The sequence below is a fragment of the Nymphaea colorata genome, chromosome 6, assembly GCF_008831285.2.
Source record: "Nymphaea colorata isolate Beijing-Zhang1983 chromosome 6, ASM883128v2, whole genome shotgun sequence".
NCBI lineage: Eukaryota > Viridiplantae > Streptophyta > Magnoliopsida > Nymphaeales > Nymphaeaceae > Nymphaea > Nymphaea colorata.
Window position 1 is genome coordinate 23,523,094 of NC_045143.1, and position 23,902 is coordinate 23,546,995.

General features: G+C 34.4%; 1 protein-coding gene and 1 non-coding gene across 4 annotated transcripts; one reads left to right on the forward strand and one right to left on the reverse strand.

Moving 5' to 3' along the window:
• The first annotated feature begins 1,953 nt into the window (after positions 1-1,953).
• Positions 1,954-20,376, forward strand: LOC116256248 (protein DETOXIFICATION 42-like). Of its 3 annotated transcripts, none has more exons than XM_031632552.1 (13): positions 1,954-2,036; positions 8,347-8,468; positions 10,922-11,131; positions 11,269-11,450; positions 12,428-12,563; positions 13,998-14,094; positions 14,175-14,275; positions 14,945-15,108; positions 16,247-16,318; positions 18,314-18,430; positions 18,822-18,917; positions 19,140-19,261; positions 20,148-20,376. In XM_031632552.1, exons 1-13 carry the CDS (start codon positions 1,996-1,998, stop codon positions 20,188-20,190), a joined length of 1,503 nt encoding a protein of 500 aa, XP_031488412.1. In that variant the 5' UTR covers positions 1,954-1,995; the 3' UTR covers positions 20,191-20,376. The 3 variants fall into 3 exon arrangements, with proteins under 3 accessions (XP_031488412.1, XP_031488413.1, XP_031488414.1); XM_031632553.1 differs by having other exon boundaries at positions 11,278-11,450; XM_031632554.1 differs by lacking the exon at positions 18,822-18,917 and having other exon boundaries at positions 19,186-19,261.
• On the reverse strand, positions 3,283-3,386 carry LOC116256937 (U6 spliceosomal RNA). The gene has a single exon (XR_004173257.1). It is a non-coding gene; the product is annotated as a U6 spliceosomal RNA (small nuclear RNA).
• Positions 20,377-23,902: the final 3,526 nt, after the last annotated feature.

Sequence of the window (23,902 nt, forward strand, 5' to 3'; positions counted from 1 at the left end):
ATTGGTCATCATATAAGAACGATTGTCATCTATATGAATCTTTTCAAGTTCAAGTTAGTTTGTTTTTAATACACTACATATCCAATGATACCTCACATCAATATGTTCTACATGAAAAGTAAAATTCTTGCCAAAATGAATTCACAAAGCAAAACATACTTTCCATATTGGTTGGACATAGTTATGATGAACAAAAGAGGTCACATTATCTAGCTAGATTGAAGTGGTGACCTAAATAAGCACAAATCCATGTCTAATTTGCTCCAATTCATAAATTGTGTTACCATCTATTGGCCTTAAGTGTAGTTATTATACTAATGTCAAATATGATGTTTGAAATCAGTTAAAACAATAATAGATGAATGAATATGCACATCATGTGTAGATATAATCTCAAAGAATAACTACATGAACCACACAAATACGTTACCATTTTTTTTTTCAAATGAAGTAACTTAGGTATATGCTCTATTCAGAAGCCAGCTGAGATGAGATGCACAAAACCTTGGCACACATACTTGATAGTGAAATAGGTTTCGGGATATTGATCAAGCTCAAACAAGGATTGTGATATATATATATATATATAAGCTATTGCATTGGTATCCAAGATAAGGTCGCTTCATCATATCGTTTAAGACCAACATTACTAGCTCCAAGTCATGTACGAACATGAAAACCAAATGAGAGAGCTCATATTGGTATCGTAAGATATTAGGCATCTTTGAGTGTTACTCGAGTTAGACCCTTATGAAGTCAACTCATAATGGGAAAAATGAAAGATGGTCTCTGCTTCTTCCTTGATTGAGTCCGTAAGGGGCACTTTGTCAATAAGAACCATTTCTTGCTATCCATCTATGTTCTACATGGAACATTAACAAACTGTTATTGAAACCAAACAGCCCTAAAGACACGATAATATGCCTTCCTTTATCCTAGTGCCCTTTGTGACTATATCTTGAGGAGAAAGCATGATATTGCTGCTTTAGTATGTTTAATAAAACCATGAATGAAACATGTCTAGGGAATCCATTGACCTTAATTAAAGATGCATGAGTAAATAAGGAAGAATATTTGTTGTTTCACAATTGCCCATGCTTCTCTAGAGAGTTGGCTCATTTCCAATCATCTTTTGTTTAATAATTGCCCATATTTATGTAAAAGTTGGATAATTTCTGACCGCTTGTTGTTTCATAATTGCCCACATTTTTCTAGAAAGTTGGTTCATTTCCTAGGAATTTGGACTTAATTGTGAACATGGATCACTAGAGTGAGGGCTTATTCTAAATGACTCAAAATTCTATATGTCAAGGGATTCAGTATGTCACGGTTCATAAAACGAATAATATATGAGCTACAGCTGGTACCTAGTGTCGACATGATGTCCACCAATTGACGTTTATTTAATGCAGATTAAGTATGTTTTCTTTCCTTTCTACTTGTGGGGATTCGTAATTAGATAAATAAAAAAAGCAGTCTAGTCTGCCTATCACGTTAAGTGAAAGAATAATTGCATTTATGAGCATGACCCCGCCCATCCTCTCAAGACTCCACTCACTCTCTTGTATACTAGACACACACACACACAACTATGCTAAGTCCCTTGAGGGGGGGGGGGGGGGGGGGGGGGGGGGGTGGGGGAGAGAGAGAGAGAGAGAGAGGCCAAAAACAGGTCTTGCAATAATTAAGAGGCCAACTATGCTAATAATTAAGTTTAGTGCAAGTTTAGTGCATATATTGGTTTGTCAAGCAAAACATGCATAGATTACAAGCACACCCAAGGAACATTCCAGGCATGTATATATATATAAAACGTTATCCGTAAGAGGATTGTGGGTGGAGCATTTAGTGCTCTCGCTGTGCATGTTAATGTGACTTCCAACTGGACCAGCATTGGAATTAAGCACCTATAATAAGAGAAACTTCAATGTCTATGCTTCAAAAATTCGTTGAGGTCAAGTTAAGATTCAAAGCGTTGATTGAAGAAGCAGCCTAATGGAGAGCAACAGCAATAGCCTATACTTCAACGATTGGAGGTAATTCTTAAGACCAAGATGCGCTTACTTTTGTTGCAGTTTTTGTTTGCAAAACATGATTGCTAGCTACCATTTTAGTCTTCCTTTGGGTTTAACTTACTGCATGTCTTTGGCTTTATGTTGGGGAAATGAGTTGCAGCTCACTGATACCAGTATGTTCCCAATGCAACCAGGATGCCACTTGGTGTTCACTGCTCCTGTGTTCGCCCTGACCCTGTCATTTTTGTAAAAGAATTGTGAAAGGCCTTCTACGACAATAAAGTGGGAAAACAAAAAGCTCAAGGATAGTTCTTTATATATATATATATATATATATATATATATATATATATATATATATATATAAAGAACTATCTTTGAGCTAATATTTTATCTGTTCCAGATCAGAATTTTTCAGCCGATCGATCAAGCAAGTAGTGCCAATTGCACTTATAAAGTGGCTCGTAATTTTGATCTTGAATCATCTCTTTTGTCATGAGTCCATTGTTGGCGTGCGTGCGTTTGAAGGCACTTGTATGACATTAAGCAACAAAGGAAGCAGATATGGGCTTGTGAGGAGGACAAGTGCCCACAAAGACTACCTCAAATTGCTTAATTCTATATTGATGTTTCTTGGACATTTTGACGAGCTGGCTCGACTCGTTGTGCAGCCCTACCCACATGTAACTGTACCGATGCACACATAGACCAGGCATCCTAAACCCATCGTCCTTCATAATAAACAGAGACAAAGGACGGAAAGAGAACTAGACTACCCTTTGGATGAATTATCCTTGTCCTATGCATTTACTTCACCTCTATAATCAGTGGGACTTGGTTTCACATTTCTGTCTCCCACCTATAATCAGTGGGACTATGTTCATTTCTTTCTTTCAATTTCCTTCCCTTAATATCTTTGCTAACCTAAATGGCTATTTTAAAAAACAAAAAAATAGTTGTTAGTGAATCTACCCTAAATATTAGGGCAGATTCATAAAACACAGTAATAAAATGTTGCACGAAGCGGTGAGATCCATGAAATTATAACAAACCATTCTTGTTGGCCAAGCGACTCCTAGTGGTTTTCATGTGAGTGGAAGGAAATCCTACTACCTGTGTGAGAATCGAAGCTCCTCCACCTTTCTTCCCTTAACCTTAAGGTCGAGGCCTTCATCGGTGTAGAGCACCACCATGCCACTAGGACCAGCGGCTAGTCGCTTACTGGCCATTGGCCGAAGCTGGTTCATGTACCAGCACCCAACCAAACAAAAATTTGGATCATCTCTAGATTTGTATAGTCATCCTTGTGTAGGGCCAGCCATGCTAATGTTCTACGTATGGTTCCAATTACTAATTTCATCAGGGGCAGAGCCAAGGTGGGGCTTGCATAGGCCTTGGCCTCACCTTAATTTTTTTTAAATTTACATATAAATTTTAAAAATTACATTTGTAGTATATAAAAATTTTGAAAAATGATATTTCGGCCTTAGTCAAAATTTAAAAACTTTAATTCAGCCTTCCTCATAAAAAATTTCTAGCACCACCCCTGTTTAATGACCTTAAATGCAATTGCTTCCTACTTGCATCATCTTGAAAACAATTTGTTCCATGCTTCCGCTTCACATATATATAAGAGTTCTCCATGTCCTTCTAAACCCTGTTGTTACGTGCCTCCTTGAATTGACGCAAGTTTTATTTAGGGCCATGCTCCTTACAAGTAGTGAGCACCTCTTAATTTGAGACTAAGATATCATGATTTCTTCTAAGAAACTTTTCTGGGGAAGATGAAAAGAAAAAAGGAGACTGGTAAGAAAATAAGATGTTGTGCTCCAGCTAAGTGACCTTACAAAGCACATCGATGGCCTCATTTGCACTGATGAAGCATGTCTTCCTGTGGTCTCTTTCGAGAATAAGTTGTGTGCACCGGTCCAGAAAGAAAAACAGGTAGGGGGATGTTTTAAGAATTATTAAAAAAATGTCTTTCATAATTTTTTTTTTACTTTTTTCAGTTTCTTTTTTTGTTTATACAAAAAGTTTCATTTTTTCATTAACCAAAAGCATTTTCCTAAGTTTGTGTACCGCAAGGTATACATAATCCACTTGAGTCTCTTTCAACATTTTCTTAATTGGTTAGCTCATCCACAAAAGAAAAAAGGAAAGTTCTATCGCATGACGCATGTTCATGTGGGGTTGCTAGTATCTGAGTTGGTACGCTCATACAACTGCACAACTAGCCGAACCAACTTGGGTTTGACTCAAACTTACTCGAAAAACTCGGCTTGTGCTCCATTAGTTTATAAATTAGCCGAATTCGAGCTTACAAAGATACTCAAAACAATAGATGAGTCGAGTTTGAGTGTCAAGATCTCGATTCCTTTATACTCGACTCAACTCGCAAACCAGTGACAAAACCGGTTCTATGAATCACTCGTTTTAACTTTTAAGGCTAAAACAAAATTTCACAAGTTACATGAGTTAACACTTACACGAGTTAAACAAGTTAATGCTTACACGAGTTAATGCCTAAACAAGTTAAATTGGTTAAACGAGTTAAGTTCGATCCAAGCTCGAGCTCGACTCAGCTCGTGTGCAGCCCTGTATACGCTCATGAGGTAACCCCATATCCTTGCCCATGATCATAATTGGGTCCCAGCATTTTCTTTTAAAACAGTAATTGCCATGTTGAAAATGACATTAATTACTAATTAGATCCCTCTCCTTAGCACCACTATCAACAACATCATGTCGTCATCATCATCATTAATTATTATCTTCTTTGAACTAAAAAATATATGGAAAGACAAAAAGTAAATACTTAATTCATTTATATAACAACAGCTTCTTGTTAATGCCAAACACAACCTTTTACAATTCTATATTTTTTAGAGAGCAGTAAGTTTTTCTCAAAGTTCAGTAGATAAACGCCTGCCTGCATGTTCGGTTTGGAAAGTATTTCTGCCTTCAAAAAGGAAAAAAAAAAAAACCGTTTTTCTACTTTCCTTTTTTTTTTCCATAACAGTGCATTTTTATCATTTTAAGGCTGGAACCTACAATCCTATGTTTGGGGCCCCAACATATAACCTTCCCATCATTGAGCTTACCCTTTATCTTGTGCAATCCTTTTACCCGTTTATCATTTTTCGTTCTTCTCATCTTTTGGACCTCAAAGGCTTCTGATCGATCGTCTTACAAAGTAAAGAAAGTCGACCACTGGGTTCAGTTTCAATGAAAGTTTCAGGGTTTGTTGTATAAATTAAGACAAGGACAAGCACCCGTCGGATAGTTTTCTAAAGAAAGACAAATATTCTTTTACTGCAGATGCTATGGCAATTAGGTACGTTATCCTAATTGCTAGGATAATGTGAACATAACCACACGAATAAAAAGTGAACAAAAACTGACTTCATAGTCAGCACCAACATCTCCGACATTATCTATCGAAAGGCATCATTGCTTCAATATACAAACATCATCCATGAATTTGTTTACTTTTCTTTTCCTTCCCTTTCCAAAAAGTTTTCTACCAATCAAACTTTTGCTCATAATTTATTTTCAATTTGAAATAGGCTCCACACTTAGTGGTGGAGCAACAAATTTTATCTATTAAAAGAAAAAAAAAAGGGGGGTAGGGGGGGGAGGGGGTGGGGTTTGGGGGTATGGGGCCGCGGAGGAGGCCGCAGATAGTGAAGAGGAAGTAACAACCATGTCCTTCTCCATGGGCATAGTGTGCACTTTGTAGGCAATATACACAAACCCATGAAAATGCATATTTTCATAATTGATATTTTGGGACAATCTTTTTATTTATATATTGGTGGCTTTTAAAAGTTTAAAATCTTATAACTGATGCCTATTATCCAAAATTTTCTGGCTCTGCCTTACATTCTTTCTAATGAGATAGGTACCTCCCCTGCTTGACGTCCGGAGCGTTGAGAGTCTTGTCCTTTTTTTTTTGTACCTTTTAATTTAAGAAAGTGTACTTGTCCAATTGGAAGGCCTGCAGTAGCCAATGTTTCCTTGGTTGCAAAGCCAAGGCGAGGAATCTATATATATATATATATATATATATATATATATATATATATATATATATATATATATTGAAATCAGTGTTCTACCTTTATGGGCAGATAGTTTTCTTTAATTTACAACATTAGAAATTTTTATAAATGGTTCATTCCATGACAAGAAACCTTGGCCGATTGACTGCCCTCGTGGATTGAACTATTTGTGATAGTTTTAGCATTGCAAAATATAAAAAAACAATCTGATCATAGAGGCTGGCCAACTGATTTTAATTCATATATATATATATATATATCACACACACAAGAGAGTGAGAGAGAGAAAAAGGAGACCCGTGGCAAACTCATATTGTGCACAGTGCAGATATATGTAGAAGAATGTCCCAGCAGAAGAATTTGACATTCCCTGATGAGGCATTAGGGCTTCATTATTAGCTTTTTCTTTTCTGTATACGTAGAAATTTGGTCGTTAAAAGTTGGAACAACCCCTTTCCGCATATCTCCGATTAAATTAGCCGAGAAAATGGAGAAGCAAAAACCATATGTTGTCCAAAATTTCTTGCTAGTTTCGATCAATTGTCTGGAATGTCTAGAAAATCTTCATTAGGAAGGTAATCTAGATATCAAGAACTCTGGTAAACAACTAAAGAAGGTAGATAAGTAGAAGAGAAAAAAAATGAAGGCTGCTGGTTTGTTCTCATCTCCAAGTAAACAGACGCAACAATTAGCAAGAATATGTGTTTTCTCTTTTCCTTCTTGATTGTTGCTGCATACGGCCCTTTTTCCTAAAAAAAAAAAATAAATAAAAAATTCAAGTCGAGGTACTACTTGCCTTCACCACCATGTTGTGGGTCGCTGCGTCTCATATTTGCAGCAAGCATGCGATCTGGCAGACAAGAGCTGGTTATTTGTTGCATGTTCTTCTCCTTTTCTACTTAGATATGGTAAATAATCAAAGAGTTTTTTTCAGCAGAAGGTTTGCATTTGGTTGGCGGTTAGTTCATCTGCCAGCATGAAGTATCTGTCTTGTTTCATCTCTTTTATCATCTTGCAAAAGAGCAAGAAACCAAAAAAGGATTCCTTCTTTTTATATATTGCTGAAGGAACTTTCTCTCAGTGGTCATATGCTAGTCACTGTATGCATATGGTCGCACAACAAGCTTCACCGAATTTGTGGGCATTTAAGCATGCACCCGTAATTTTCTTCTAACATTTTCTTTCTTTGCTTTTGTTGCTTGTTTGTTCATAGAGTAGAAAGAGGGAAATGGGTCATCGCTTAGCAGGGCCCACCATAACATGTTCACCATTGTGGCATTGTGTGGATTCACAACTACTGTTCTTCTTTTGGCATCATAGTTTGTAGGTCCAGCAGAATGGATTTCGAATTAGCAGTTTTCCCTCTTCGTTTTGTAGACCATTTACATAGTGGATGCTTGTACTGAGATAAAATGAGAGATGGGCATTTTTTTTGGTCTTGGAGCGCCAAAAAGGCGAAGGCATTTGCAGAATCTTCATATTATCTTAAGCAACTCAAATTTTGCTTTAACTCTTGTTAGTAATTGCCTGAAAAGGTGGTTTTTGATATGATAACTTCATTCAGATTGTTGTTCCATATAGTTGAGTACCTTGAGAATTGTGGCCCTAAGAAAGCAAGCTGCTTGGTTATGAGAAAAAGGGTCCCTACTGTTAGGTAGAGGTTTCCTATGTCATAGTCATTATACCATCTTCTCTTAATGACATGATGATAGCAAGTTGATTCCAGGTTCCACTAATGTAAAAATCAACATTCAAATAGAAAAATGGCTTATTATGAGCCACATATTTGATTATGTGATTATTGCTAGTTTATTCTCTTGCAATGGTGAAGCTGTTCTCAGGTTCATCATGCATTCACATGATAATGTTAACAAACTTAATGATTAGGCTAGTGGCAACTTTGATAGCAGCTCTTTGAGGAGGTTCTTTGGCTATTTCTACTTTCTGTTGTCCCTGTAATGTGAATGAAGCCAGTCAATTCCCACCAGAAAAGATGATAATAAAGTCCTTTACATGTTCTCTTTATGATCTTGACCTCCATGGAGCATTTAAATTTCAATGAAAAAGCTACCAAAGTCAGTCATTTTGAAGCCATCACCATCAATCTCATTTTCTAGTTTTGATGCTTTTTAGAGGTTGTTAACCTATACTTTTTTTTTGTTGTAAATGACTTGTGTTCTAAATATTATTGCTATCAGTTTTGAAGTTTTAGTAGATAAATTTTATTTCTTGTTTTGTGTGGCTTACCAAATGGTTATATTTCTTATCAGGCTTGTTTTCAGGATGGATGAGCTGGGCATAGAAATTGCACAGATCGCATTTCCTGCAGCACTGGCTTTAACAGCTGATCCAATTGCATCTTTAGTGGATACTGCATTTATTGGGCAAATAGGTCTGATTCTCTTGCTTGTGTTGCATGCAATCTGTCAGCTGCTATTGTTAGTGGCTGTTTTCTTTGGTTCATAATAAGTGTTAAAACACTTCATAATTTATGAAAATTGTTATGTTGCCTTTAAGGTTGCAATATTACAAATTGTTGTTTACTAAAATTATTTCCGATGGCAACAATAATACCAAAAGGCATGCGTTTGACTACTAAGTTCATGCTCTTGCCTCTTTTGCATGTTGCTTGACTTAATTAATCATGTCTTCTTCTCATAACCACACTATGTATACGCGTATGTATTGTGGTCGTCTATACATGTGGGTGGGTGTGTACTATTTGTAACTAGAACTTAATGCTTTTGTGAAAAATAGAACTTTGGTTCATAATAAGTGTTTAAACACTTCATAACTCATAAGATTACAGTTATGATGCCTTGAAGTTTGCAAATATTACAAAATTTTTTATTGAAATTATTTCTGCTAGTAACAATAATACCAAAGGCACTTTTGTCTAGTAAGCCCATGCCCTCCTCTCTTGCATGTGTCTTGACTTGATTAATGTGCATTTCTCCTCTTCTTCTCAATCACACTTGTATATGTTTATGTACTGTGGTTGTCTATGGGTGTGATTTTGTGTGTGTTATTTGTAATTACAACTTAACATTTTGTGAGAATAGAAGCATGTCGAGTTTCCATGTCCTCCTCTTAAACTGCACACATCAAAATCTTCCCATGGTCAAGGTGTTGGTTGATCTCTTCATGGTATGCTTTTTCATTTTGAGCAAAAAAAGAAGTTAGATGATATTTGGAGGCCAAGTTGGTAGCTATACTAAGTTTTGTTTTGTTCTATGTTTATTTCAGTAGAGCTATACTTGCCACAAGGAGATAGTTGTTATGAGTTGGATTCACTCTCAAGGGCAATAACATAGTTAGTCCTAGCAAGGACAAGGTCGCAAGTGCAAGGGTGCCATAATACTTACATTTTTGTAAATCAGTTTCTTGTGTTGAGAATTCTTATATTTCTCATTTACCTACTATCATCTTGATGAGTTTTTAGAGAAATACTCATGGACAAACAAAATAAGTGCATGACCATAGAAACTTGTTTTCCATTTTATGTAGGTCTAAGAAGTTTCATTGTTCAACTTTCTTTTAGTAGGGATAAGGGCCTCCCTCATAGACTTAGAAGATGTCAATCTAGTTGATGAGAACATCTTAAAATATTAGTTCTTTTGACTTGGCCACCGGCTCTAGTTAACCAACTTATAGTATGTCTAGGTGTGGCCAGCATTCTATCATGTGAGTAACCCTTGTAGGAAAGGAACTCTATTTTATGCGAAAAATGCCTACTCTAACTCCATCTGCTCATGCCTGCTATGTTCTAGCCTTATGCAAAAATCATGACTCATGTGTGTAGGTGGTCGTATTTTACTACTTTTAGCTTGTTGGTTTTGGTAGTCACAAGCCAGTATGACCTGCCTCAACTAGCTTTGAGAGCATTAACAACTGATCATGGTACAACTTAAGGTGATTGGTGTTTTTGTGTTAAAATCTCCACATAATATCAGCATTATTGTGTCTATAGGCTGGTCAATATTTCTTAGACATGTCTTGAAGATGAACACCATGATTTTTTTTTTTTTTAATTCATGGAGGGTGTACAAGTTATACATGCACAAGCATGTGTGTCTACATGTTAAAATAGTTAGAGATAACAAATAAACACATCTATACATATACATATATATGCTTGTATAAATATTACATATAACGTAAACAATGTTTTCAAGGAAAACATTATATTGTTTCTGTTTTTTCTTATTTTTGTTTGTTACAATAATTTTCTATGCTAGTCGAAGGATATAAGATACTTACTTTAGGGGTATGTAGTAGTCATATTTCAATATATGTTCATCTTTTGTTGTATAATTACACGGGCATATAAAACTGTAAAAGTTACTTTCATGTTTAGCTTCTTCTTAATGAAGAATGAATGCATTCAGATAGTTAGGATACATATTGCTCATTAACATACTGAAACAATTTCAAACATGGAATTACCTGATAGTTGAAAGTTCATGAGAGTTGTTTGCATGTCAGTTTACTGAAAAATGTAAACTTTTTTATTGATAATTTTCAATTTTTTTACATTTTAATATTTGCACATGTTTTTGTGTGTGCATATGCATGTGTGATGCTCTTGCTAGATACACAAGTTATATTTTTTATTATAAATTAACATATTTTACAACATTGACTTAACATTCTTATTGCTTTTGTACATTACATAATTGATGCACCATGTTTCAATTTAGATATCATTAAATCTCTAAGATTTTTTTTCCTCATCGTCTAGTTCTTCCTTCTATTTTTCAATGTTTTTCGCATTTGTAGGTTGTAAACATATGGTTATTATGTTTCAATTTCATTTTCATGACCTCCCATTGATAAAAACAACAGGTCCAGTAGAACTTGCTGCTGTAGGAGTTGCTATTGCAGTGTTTAATCAAGCCTCACGGATTGCAATCTTCCCACTTGTAAGTGTTACCACATCATTTGTGGCAGAAGAAGATGCAACATGCCAAGTACCTACTAATGAATTAACTAACTTGGAGTTGGAAAAGGGAATTAGAAAAGAAGAAGAGATGAAAGAGTTGTTGCCAAAAGTTGGTATGTCAATTACCTAATCCAATACAAAAGTGGTGTGATGGAAGAAGAAAATATGTGTTGCCACATTTGGTGTACACAACTGCTTGGTCACTTTTCATTCTACTTTCTATTTGCTATAATGATATTGATTGCTTTAGATTTTGCAGAAGCATATAAGTCTTCATGCATTTCAAGCATCGATCAAAAGATGAAGGATGAGAAAAGATACTACCCATCAGTGTCTTCTGCATTAGTAATTGGTGGAGTTCTAGGCATCCTTCAAGCAACTTTACTAATTATTGGTGCAAAACCTATCTTAAACTTCATGGGAGTGAATTCTGTAAGTAAATGTTTTTTCGATTAAAAGTTACATTTTTCTCATCATTTTATTTTTGTATAATTCCTTCTAAAATTATACACAAGAAAAAAACAACTTCTATTTAAATAAGAAAGCTTTCCCTTTTCTTTTGTTGATATTTTTATAATTTCAACTGTTTGAATAGAGTGATCATGTAGTCTTAAGTTTTTGAAAAGGACTAACGAACTTTAATTTGGTAAAACTTAATTTTAATGTCATTGGACGCTATTTTTGCTTTCATGAATACAAACATTTTAAATTGGATAACTTATAGAACTCATAGTGGTTTTATTGGATAAATGTACTAAAAGTGCAGAGTACTTAAAACTCATTTGCCTTTTGTCTTACTGTTAAAAATCCTAAAGAAATAACATGCAAAAATTAGTGGTCATATCTTAAAGCTTCATAGAACATATTCTATCAAGTCAAAGATCTTCAAAAATAAAAATAACCAAAAAATGTATAAAAAATAAAACAAAATGAAAATCACTCTAATTTTGCAAAAAAAACATGTCTATGTTTTATTGTTTATAACTATACATGATTATGTAATTAGTTAACATATAAAAATGCAGCCATATATGCATTTACATTAATTCATCTTAAAGGTTTTGGGTAGTTGAAAATTTTCTATTTTTGCAACAAACTTTCAAAATTCCAAAATCCAAGGACTGCTTATTGAGATACGCTACTTCAACATGATTAACTCAAGCTCATTTTACTTCAGGTATATGTAACAAATGGACAACATTTTTTTTTTCTTTTTATGAACAGTCTTTCTTGGTCAACTAGATTGCATTACCATTCACCAGTTTCATATCTTTTCATGTCATTACTACGAGGCATGAGGACGGCTAGAATCTCCTTGACCTACTTCTTGTATAACGTTGACAATAATACAACTTGGTGCAATCAACATCAATAGTGATAACTTTTTTCGTCTTTTCTCGTGATGATAGGAATCTCCCATGTTAAGTCCAGCACAAAAGTACATGACTTTGAGGTCGCTTGGTGCACCTGCAGTTCTTTTGTCCTTAGCTAGCCAAGGGGTATTTCGTGGATTTAGGGACACCAAGACCCCTCTTTACGCAACTGGTAATTTAAAATATTTGAAGGTCATATGTTACTTGGTTGATTGCTTTTTTTTTTGTTTGAAGCTGATAGGATGCTTAAATTTGGTGCTAACATACAAGAAAACAATGGAAATAAGATCAAATTAACATGGGCTTGACTTTTTAAATAAATAACACTAAAGAATGATGTTTGAGAGATGAGTATATAAAATACATATACATGAAATTAAGTTACCAATATTTTTTGCTTAACTTTTAAGATAAGGGACTGAATCATTTTAGTATGGAATGATTTTCATTGAAATAAATTTATTGATTGGTTAGTCTATGGGTTTGCCAAATACATAAAAGAATTATAGATGTCATAGGACATCATTAACTATAGCCATCTTATCTTCTTAAATTCATGTTGTAGAGTTAACTAGCATTGACCTTGTTATCTTATTCACCATCTTCTTTATATCCACATGATTTTATCTAATAAAGAAAAATAAATATGTGAAGCAAGAATGAAAGTTAAAATATGTTTTTTCTCTTTATGACAAATAACTTATGTAAAAAATAAAGGCTTAAATTAAATATATTAGAGATCTTACTTCAACAAAAATTTCAAATACTAATTCACCAAAGAGTAAAAACTGACTTGCAAATATTTAGATTTTTAAACTGCAATGACAGAGCAAGCAATCCTTGTTTTTGGATAAGAAAACCTCCACATATATTTAATCTGAAACTTGGGAGGCTTTGAAATCCCAAGATTGTCATTGTTAACTTCCTTGGTAAATTAAATATTCTAAAACTTTTTTTTTTTATTTTCTTGTCAAAATAGATTTTTTTTTCAAAAAAATAACAAATGTTCCAGATGAATGTACCAAGCAGAGGAGGCAAACGAGTATGAGACACCCAAGTAGTAAACTGAGGTCACTTGAAACCATTTCATGGCTTCTACCCTTTTTCATGGCAAAGTTCAATCCTGTGTCTATTTTTTTAATTATACAAATCTATTGCCAATCTCTTTTTTATGTTTTTTCTGTTTTACCCACAATCTATATACATGAGCCTAATACTTTCCATCTTTAGATTTTGTTCAAGATATTTTTTTTTCATGAAGTATTCTAAATAGAAGGCCGTTTATTTACCATTCCTTTAACAAGGTAGTGGTGCAATCCCTTCAGGCAATTCTATTGCAACTCTCAAATTCTTGAGTATCTACCTTTATGTGATGCAACTTGTTTTTGCTTATTTTTTTTTGGAATTCCCTAGTTATAAAAGGTTTCTTATCACTATTGCTTATGACAATTAGTAGATGTGCACATAAGTGAAATGTGTAATAGTTTTTAATCTTTTTGCTTAAGACATTAATTCTTTCTGAAATGGATCCACTTTTTTCTCTCTTCCTTTTCTGATATCTTGTCTTTGGTTATTCTTTGTTTTCTAACTCTTTTACTTTTTCTAGTGGTTGGAGATGCAATAAACATTATTTTAGATCCCATTCTCATGTTCATATTCAAGTTAGGTGTTACTGGTGCTGCAATTGCTCATATTTCTTCTCAGTAAGTACTGCATATTTTTGAAATTGTTTGTTTACTAATAAATGTGTATATGGTTTATTTGCTAACATGTTTCATAATAGGTACTTGATTGTGTGCATATTGTTGTGGAAATTAAGCACACAAGTTCAACTCTTACCAACTAGCATCAAAGAACTAGGATTTGACAGGTTTCTGAAAAGTGGTAAGAACATAACTGTTCATGATTTGCTGCTTTTTTTGTCCCTGATGGTGAAAGTCACAATTTTCTTCTAATATCCTTTTTTCATTTTAATAAATTTTAAACATAAATTATCAAAAAAATAGCAATATGATAACTTTGAGTAGCAACATGATGTATCTCTTTTACATGGGAACTCTATGTATGAACTACATCTTATATCAAACTATTTACATATTATTATGCTTTATTTGTCTTGTTTTTTTTATTTCACGACACTCTCAATAAACCATATTTAATCCTATGTGTTCTTGACCTTGAAACATAGCCAATTACGAACTTGGCATTTATGATTTCATAAAATGTTAATTTTTGTATAGCCTTTTTTGATCTAGATATTTGTTGTGGACATTGGAAATTGTTGCACTTTTTACATAGCAAGTAGAGAAACTCATGCACACACCTTATAAGGTCAAGTAACTGGCTGGCATTTTGCATGTCCACTGCCATATGTGCATGTCTTTACTTCTGTGTGCCGGTGTAGTCTTTCTCTTTGTATGCCATGCACCTTCTAGTGAACTTTCTATGTTTTCACTTTTGAAAAGTAGAAACAACACCCATCCTTCATTGTCGTTTCTTTATTCTTTGTATTGATAAATTTATGTTAATGTTGTCGACCTATGCTATTGGTAGGATTTCTGCTACTTGCCCGAGTCATAGCAGTAACATTTTGTGTAACACTATCTGCGTCTTTGGCTGCCCGTCAAGGAGCAATACCAATGGCAGCATTTCAGATCTGCTTGCAAGTATGGTTAGCAACTTCACTTCTTGCTGATGGCTTAGCAATTGCTGGGCAGGTAAATTATTTTGGCTTGTTAAAGCATTGGGTTTAGAGTAAGAAGAATGATCTTTTAAAGAAAAAGTGAATGTTTATATATATATATGTGTGTGTGTGTGTGTGTGTATAATTTTTGGGCATTTATTGGCGTGGCTTCCTGTGGTATTAATTTGAAAATTTGTCTTTTTTAGGAAAATCTTTGGAGCTTCTAGATACCGTCAAGACTGTCATTGTTTTTCCTTTGCAACTATGAGTTTTTTTTTCCTACCCACTTCCGCTCACTTAAAATTTTCTTTTAGCATCTGATTTACATTTCAATATTTTCAACTTAATTTTACTATTTGATGCTTTTGCTTATAATGTTTCAGACTTGTTCAAGAGTTTGGGTGTAAGATAATATTCAGGTTTTATTGCTTAAAGTTATGAAAGATTGACGTACTGTAATCATTCAAATATGCATGTGTATATGTATTTACTTTTATGGACATAATTGTTTCATACCCTAATCTAGTGTATAGTGTGCCTCCACAACAATTTTATCAATACTTTGGTTCATTACTGTTTCCATACTTGTGTCATCTTCATTTGCCATCTTGGACTATTCAATCAAATGCTTGGGTGTTTGAAAAATTTGTTATCACAAAAATGTACATTTTTTGGTATTTAAAAGAAAGTTTTATTTGATGTCACTCTAATGTTTAAGGATTTTTAGGCACTAAGATTAATTCTTTAGAAATATAAAAGTTTAAACTAGAATTTCACAGTTTATCATTTGATATATTAATGTGTATTAATAGGTTTTTCTTCTTGAATGGGAACAAAGAATCATGTCCAAAATTTATCAAGATACTATGTGCATGTGTGTCTCTTGGCATATGCAAACATGGTAACTTTCTTGAGCAGTTCTATACTTCTTGTGAGGTAAATATGGTAGTCACATGCATGGTCTTGCATTAGTTTTAAATGTTAGTTATTATTTTTATTTCATATGGTCTTGCCATAACTTCAAATTTTGTTGCTAGTTGTCTTTTTCCTTGCATTAGTTTTGAATGTTAGTTATTATTTTTATTTCACATGGTCTTGCCATAACTTCACATTTTGTTGCTAGTTGTCTTTTCCACATGTAGAAACTAATATCTGCCTTCGTGTCATGGTAGGCAATACTTGCAGGTGCATTTGCCAAAGGAGAACATGATAAGGCAAGAATAATTGCATCCAGAGTCTTGCAGGTAATCCCAAATTTAGCTCATCTTGTTTATTTTTACCTCAACATATTCATGATATGTCAAACGACATCCAAGTTTGTCTAAGTTATGAAATAATGGAATTATAAATTTTCTTGCTATTTTACTTTGATATACTCTGTAATAGCTTGCCATGTCCATGTACAATTCTAGTTATTAATTAGGAGTAGGGATCTCAAAAACTACCAAAATTTAACATATTACTCTAGCACTTTTGATTTCAGGAATGCCTTATTGATTATTTGAAAGTGACATTTTTTGTTTCTTGATGTGATTATTATCATATGTTAGTTTGAAATCACTTGTCAATATATATATATATATATATATATATATATATATATATATAAAAGTCCCGACCATTCAAAAACATACATCAAAAAAACATACATCAAACCAGGGCCGTCTATTTGTATGACCCTAATTTTTATTTTTTTAATATATTGCGCTCCTTCCACTCATGATCATGGGTAGAGGGGACAGGGGATTCCCAACAGCTGCCCCTCCCATCGCAAGCTTCAGTGGGAGCTGGTGACGGGAGGAGGGAGGGGGGAGGGGATAGGGCTCTCCCTTCCCTCAACCCATTGTGGGTGAAGGAAAGTGGGAAGCGTTTGTGACTTCTCCCTGCCAATTGAAGGACCCACTGCAGCTTTCCCTGGTGGTAGGGGGAGCTGCTGGTGATGAGAGGGAGGACAAGGGGAGAGAGATTGAGGGAGGAAAGGGGTAAATTTGGGTCGTTTGATCTAATCGGATGGCCCAAATTTGATGCCAACTGGTGTCCACTTAAATGTAGTCACCATTCAAATTTTCTAATATGTATGTGTGTGACAGCCTAATCGGTGAATCCCAACCCTTCCCCCAATAGCTTCGCTTCTTTCTCAAAAAACAAAAAACTAAACATCCGGACAACCAATCACTTAACAATCCCTTTTATGAGTTCCTCAAAATTCTCACAATCTTTGATACGAGATTAAACTGTTGGGGTGTTATAACCTACCCCCCCCCTTAAGGCACACGTATTCACGTGTGTGGGATCTTAGGTTTGAGTGCTAAACCAATATTGATACTCCTATATTAGCTTGATTGGTTGATCTCAACCTGCCCCCTAACAACTTTGGTTCCAGCTCGAAAAACGCTAGAAATCATGTAAATCAATGACTTAACAACCCATTTTATAGGTCTTCCAAGATTTTTCACAATCTTATATATATGTCTAAACTTTTGGAGAATTACAATTTGTGCCTGTGTGTATGTTTTATTGGGTTGCATCGATAGATAGTTAGCCATCTCATACGTCCTAATTTTTGAAAATTACTATGTTCTACCAAGTGCATCACTATTGCATGCTAGTTCTACTTTCTATATCTACCACATGTAGCATAAACCTTAAGAATTTGTTTGATCAATGAGGCATGCAATTGAAATGTGGGAAAATGGAAAATATGATAACTTGGTTTCAGATCATGCCACTTGTTCTATTCTTTGTTACTGAAAGCATCACCAACATGGTTTTCCAAGTGCTAGTCTTATGTATAAGGCTGTTAAATGCTATTAGGAGCAAGTAGGTGGGCGAACTTATGCTTCAAGGGTGTTTGTATAAAAGATCTATAGTTTTTTTCAACGGTTCATAAAACATATCAGATTTTATATGTATACTATACATATGTTACATATGTATATATAATATGTATGGTTCACCATAACTTTTGCCAACTTATGCTTGAAATTATTTTTTGAAAATTTTTAATTTGTTTATAAGATGTCACTAGATTGAGTATTATTTATAGGTATTAAATAGCACTTGCAACACTGAAGTCTTTTCTCATATAATTTATTTGGTTACATTTGGCAAGCTTGAGAGCAGTGATTTGCTTACAAATCCATAGGGATATTGAATTTTGAACAAATAATAAGAGTGCGAGGTGTTGGCTTGGAGCTTTGATATATGAATGCTAACTACTAATTGTTACAATGTTGCAGCTTGGTTTTGTACTTGGATTGATTCTTTCAATAGTTCTTGGAGTTGGCTTGCAGTTCACATCAAGATTGTTCACAGAAGATCCTCGTGTTATGCAGCTTATGCATATCGGAATACCTGTATGTGCAAAGCATGGGATGTGAGATTAATTGTATTTTAGTAAATGACTAGCTGAGATTAGATCTTTGATCATGTGGTGGGCATGATTTCTGCCATGGACACATGGCTCACGATTGAATCCATATTAAGGCAGCGTCATGGCCTGAAGCTAAGCCATATTCTTTTTACAAAAGCTTGTGCAAGTTTTAAGTATTTCTTCCACCTTTAATTAATAGTCTCATGCTTCCCTTGAAACTTGTCGATGCCTCAAATTGTAGCATTATCAGGCACACTGGATGAACCACATCTTGCCACCAAATTAATAGTTTGAAAGTTTAATCTTCTTATATTGGCTTTGTTCTTTTAGTTTTCAGAATGTTGGGTTTTATACTAACTGCTTGCAATGATCAGTTTGTTGCCGTAACTCAACCTATTAATTCAATGGCCTTTGTGTTTGATGGAATCAATTTTGGAGCATCTGATTTTGCCTATTCAGCATACTCTATGGTGAGTTATGGACCCTTTTGTCTATTTATGTGCAGGAAATAACAATAAAAGAGTCAAGAATGTTTTAGGACATGATGTAGCCTTGAGTGAATATGAAGGCATCATGATTTTTGTAATGCAATTCAATACATGCCGATGTTCTTAGTATTCTTTTGTTTAGCTAATTCTACTTGCTGCCTCATTCAATGACAAACTAAAATAGCTATGTTTATGGATTTCCAGGTTTTCGTAGCCATTTTAAGCATCTTTGTGTTGCTGATTTTGTCAGCCACATATGGTTTTGTTGGCATCTGGATTGGGTTGACAATTTACATGGCTCTTCGAATGATTGCAGGATTTTGGAGGTTCATGAATTCCTCTCTTTTTTTCTTTCTTTCTCTTTCCCTCTTTTTCTAATATATATGTGTGTGTGTGTGTTGCTGAATACACGTTGCTACTCTCTCAAGTTTGAGACTTGACAGCTGTTGTCCACATCATGCATTATCCATTTGGAAACTTAGGAATCAACAAAAACGTTAACATAGAAGTTGATGTAGTATATTGTTCTTGGTTGTCCGAAAATAATCTTTTAGATCTCATACATTCCACCAATATCAAGCCTAAGTTGGCACCGACCCTCGTGGTGAGGGTATGGGTGGAGCTACACATAGTTGAAGTGGCACGTGCCCCCATCCTAATTGATAAAAACTAACTTAGGTGCATGAACAATGATCTTTTTCACCTTTCCTCAAATAAAAAAAAATTAACTATAGGTGCTCCATCTAACTTAAATTTTGGCTTCACCAATTGGTGAGGGATCAAGCCATTTGATTGTATGGCCTCAGGAGTTCAAATGAGTCTCATATCTCATGTATCCTCATGTTAGGAATGAAAAAGAAAAACAGTAAAATGTATTTTTTATTTGTAAATCAAATTTTGTAATAGGTTTAGTGCATTGAATAGGCGGCCTCAATGTTTTGGTTTACAAAAATCTTATTTGCACTTCTAAAAGGCATGGTTTTCATATTCTTAGCATTTGGAACACAAAGATAAAATTCATCTATGTTTTTTGTAGGAAAAAGACTTGAATAAGCAACAAGTTTTGAATCCATAAGGGAAGTGTATATAATACACTTTGTGTGTGTGTGCGCGCGTGAGTGCATGTGTGTGTGAGATTTGTTGGTGTTAAAGGAGAAGGTTTTATGTCATAAATTTAAATGAATATAAGAATATTTTATGGCTTTTGTGCAGAATTGGGACAGCAAGGGGACCTTGGAGTTTCTTGAGAAGTTGATTGCGTTTGCTTCAACATTATTTTTACTGTACCCAGTTAGCAAGTCAATAGTGAATTGTGATGCCTCAAGTACCAAGAAAGGGAAGGTAGATGTGGAAAGGCAGATGAAGAGAGAAGCCACCCCATTATTTTATCACATAATGAGGATTCATGTTACTTCTATGAATGATCTTGCTCTTTCAGCAATCCATCAAAATGTACATATGCTTCCGTTATAAAATATGTTCAAAACATGTTCAAACATGAAGTTTGGTCTACCAACTTTCTCCTTCCCATGCTCCTCTTTTTCCCTCATTTTTCTTCTCAACTCTTCCCTTCCCATTGGGTAACTCTCCCTTTCTTTGATTTCATATACATATGTTATAGATAGTCCAATTTTTGAAAAATATGCTTCTTATTAAATTAATAATTACAAATATAGTAGCATGTACTTTTATGTTGTAACATGTATATATATATATATATATATATATATATATATATATATATATATATATATATATATATATATATATATAATTGAATGGTGATTATACATTTTTAGAGTCATCCAGCCATCTAACAAGGACCATTGGATCAAAAAGGAAAAAAAATGTGATTGACATTTTCACTATCTAATATTATTTCACACATTTTCATCCCTGTTTTTCTCTCAACCATATATTTGATTCAGATAAATGGTCATGATTAGATCTCTCTCTCTCTCTCTCTCTCTCTCTCTCTCTCTCTCTCTATATATATATATATATATATATATATATATATATATATATATATATATATATATATATATATATATATATATATATATATATATATATATATATATATATATATATATATATATATATATATATATATATATATATATATATATATATATATATATATATATATATATATATATATATATATATATATATATATATATATATATATATATATATATATATATATAACACTGAGAATATCTAGAGTCATCTAACTAGGGTCATCCATCTCAAGCAGATAGATCATTGAGAGAAAAACAAAGAGAAAAGGGTGTGAACTAATATTAAAAATGAAAATACCCTTTACAATTTTCTCTTTGCTTTTCTCTTAACAATCCATCATGTTGGATCTAATGACCTTGGCCCCTGTTAGCTGGCTGGTGATTCTAAAAAGTCATTGTCACCATTCAATTCCCAACCCTCCAAACACACACGCACACGCGTGCACACACACACACACACACACATATATATATATATAAAATTATTGAATAGGCCAATTTCAAATTAGATGAATACCGAGTGAAGAACTATGCCAATCTGGAGTATTCTCTACTTTCCATTGGTTTCTCCACCAAGTAGGTCCATCAAAGCTCCACAAAATCCAGGACAATATTACAACCACATTGAGGTGGTTCGAGGACTAGAACTATATGATTTCTTAATATAAGGTTGCTATACATGAACTTTATTGATCTTGTTGTTGCTATGTCTGAAATATTTAAAGTCAACCTGTCCTCATAAAGTGCAAAAAAAGAAAAAACAAATGGACATAAGAGAGCCTTCTACAAAAGAACCATAATCTAAGTAGAATGACCCATTCTCATGTCTTAACGAACAAACTGGAGACACTAAACCTACAACGGTTGCTTTATGGAATTTCACATAGTTCACAAGATAAGCTTCTGATTCTATGGAACTAGCATCTTGGTACCAGGGGCAGAGGTAGTTTGGGTCTCCCATGGGGCATACATCCCATGGATACCCGCTTTGGAACGTTAATTCACTGTTAAAATTTGAGTGAACTTAGGTCGAGTTATATGGGGTAACCCCACAAGATTTGGGATCACTACCCCATGGTCAATTAAAAATTTGTTAACCATATATTTAGTGTCCCATGGAAATAAAAAATTCTGACTCTGCCCTACTTTGGTGCACCAAGTCCACAACTGCTGTATATCATATGTATTATTCTTTGCACAACACCCTTCACTTTGAGAGCTATAAATGGCAACATACACAATAAAAAAAACTGAAGATGGTGAAGACTAGATCTCTTATACTAAGTACATCTCTATGTTCTATTGTGCAGCTCCATCCTGTTCATTTAGTATATATCCAGTATCATTCCATTAGATCTATCATTCCAGAATGAAGCATGTCATCAATTGCAAGAATACTTTCTTATTTGTTGTTAAACAGCACAGGTTTCTACCAAATTCTTAGAGGGAGAAAGAGAGATAGAGAGGAAGAGGCTAATCAAGTATCAATATGTAAATTGCAAAATAGAAAACAAAAGGCTCTAAGTGAGTAAGAGACTATAAACGCTACAAAACATTTTGTCAGTTTGATGAAAAATCAAGATGGTCCAAATGGTAAACATTGTCCAAATAAGGCTGCATATTGATTAAAAAAAGCTCACCTTAGTCATGCTCTTGTAGCGGTCATGGAACAAAGCCATAAATAGCTAGCAGAGTGGACCATTGTGACCTTGTAATTCCTAGAATCAATTTCTGCTGCAAGATCATGTTTACACATCATTTCCATTGGTTAAAGCAGGAAGGTTCTAGCTCTTGAGGCCTCTATTTGAAGTCAGATAGCTAGTGGGTACCATGGCAGGCCATTTTTTGAATTTTAATACGTACAGTTCGATCAAAAATCAGAAAATTGCCTCATAAAAGCTCTTCTGCTTCTTATAGCATTAGAATTATGACCGTTCAAATTTAAGATGGCCAAAGTTCATTGTTTGAATCCCTTGTTGGCTTAATATATTAGATATCTGCCTTAGGCTGTGTTTGATAGCCGAAGTTGGATTTTAAGGCAAGATCTATGGTTTTAACAAACGTTGGATCTCAAAACCTTGGATTTTTAAATCCTCAATCAGGACAAAACCACACTTTTGAGATCCAACCCCTAAACCCTAAACCCTAAATCACTCGCGTGGATCACAAATGCATGCGAAAAGTTCTCGGAGGAAACACCTGCACACACACACAGAAACATCTCTCGACCAAGGATGTCAGAAAAACTAGGGTTCTCCCCAAAAGGAGAGAGAAAGAGAGAGACTCACCATCGTCCAGCGTGATAGTTTCAAACCCCGGATCTTGTGCTACCTTATGGTAGTTGGTGTCCCCCAAAAATTGAAAAAAAGGGCATTTTTTCCATTATGCACATAAAATTAAATCTGCTCACATGCAGCAAAAGTTCACTAATGCACCTCAAATATTGGTAATTTGGGGAACATTATAGATGTACAACTATTTGGTAAATTAAAGGGGCGTGACTTCAATTTTCAAAAAGAAAATCAAAATCTAAAACGGAAAGCTGAGAATGGGCATACACACACACACACACACACACACACCCCTTTGCAGGCAAACAGACAAGGACTTGATCAACAAAGCAGTTTGAACAGAGGGAACTCGATAATGAACGAGAAAGATGAATCAAGCAACCGAGGGAAAAGTAATATCAGCTCTGGATTTGTAACTGAAACTATAGTTGTATCCTCCTTTTTCCCCTTTGTGGGTAATCATAATACCACTTTCTAATGAAGTCTGAATTACATATATCCATGGAGATATCCGTGTCTGTATGTGTCAGTCGTCACTTTGTGAAAAAAAATCAAATAAAAATTGACCGAGGACACTTTGTCTACAGAAGAGATGTAGTGTACTTCTGTCGGTGATATACCAGCTAAAGAATTCCATCGGACCAATTTG

Excerpts from the sequence above, each read along its gene's own strand:
- LOC116256248 (XM_031632552.1), top strand. The coding sequence starts at position 1,996 with ATGGAGAGCAACAGCAATAGCCTATACTTCAACGATTGGAG. Across the intron at positions 16,319-18,313 it reads TTGCATCCAGAGTCTTGCAG|CTTGGTTTTGTACTTGGATT; the intron begins GTAATCCCAAAT and ends ACAATGTTGCAG. Across the intron at positions 18,431-18,821 it reads TTATGCATATCGGAATACCT|TTTGTTGCCGTAACTCAACC; the intron begins GTATGTGCAAAG and ends TGCAATGATCAG.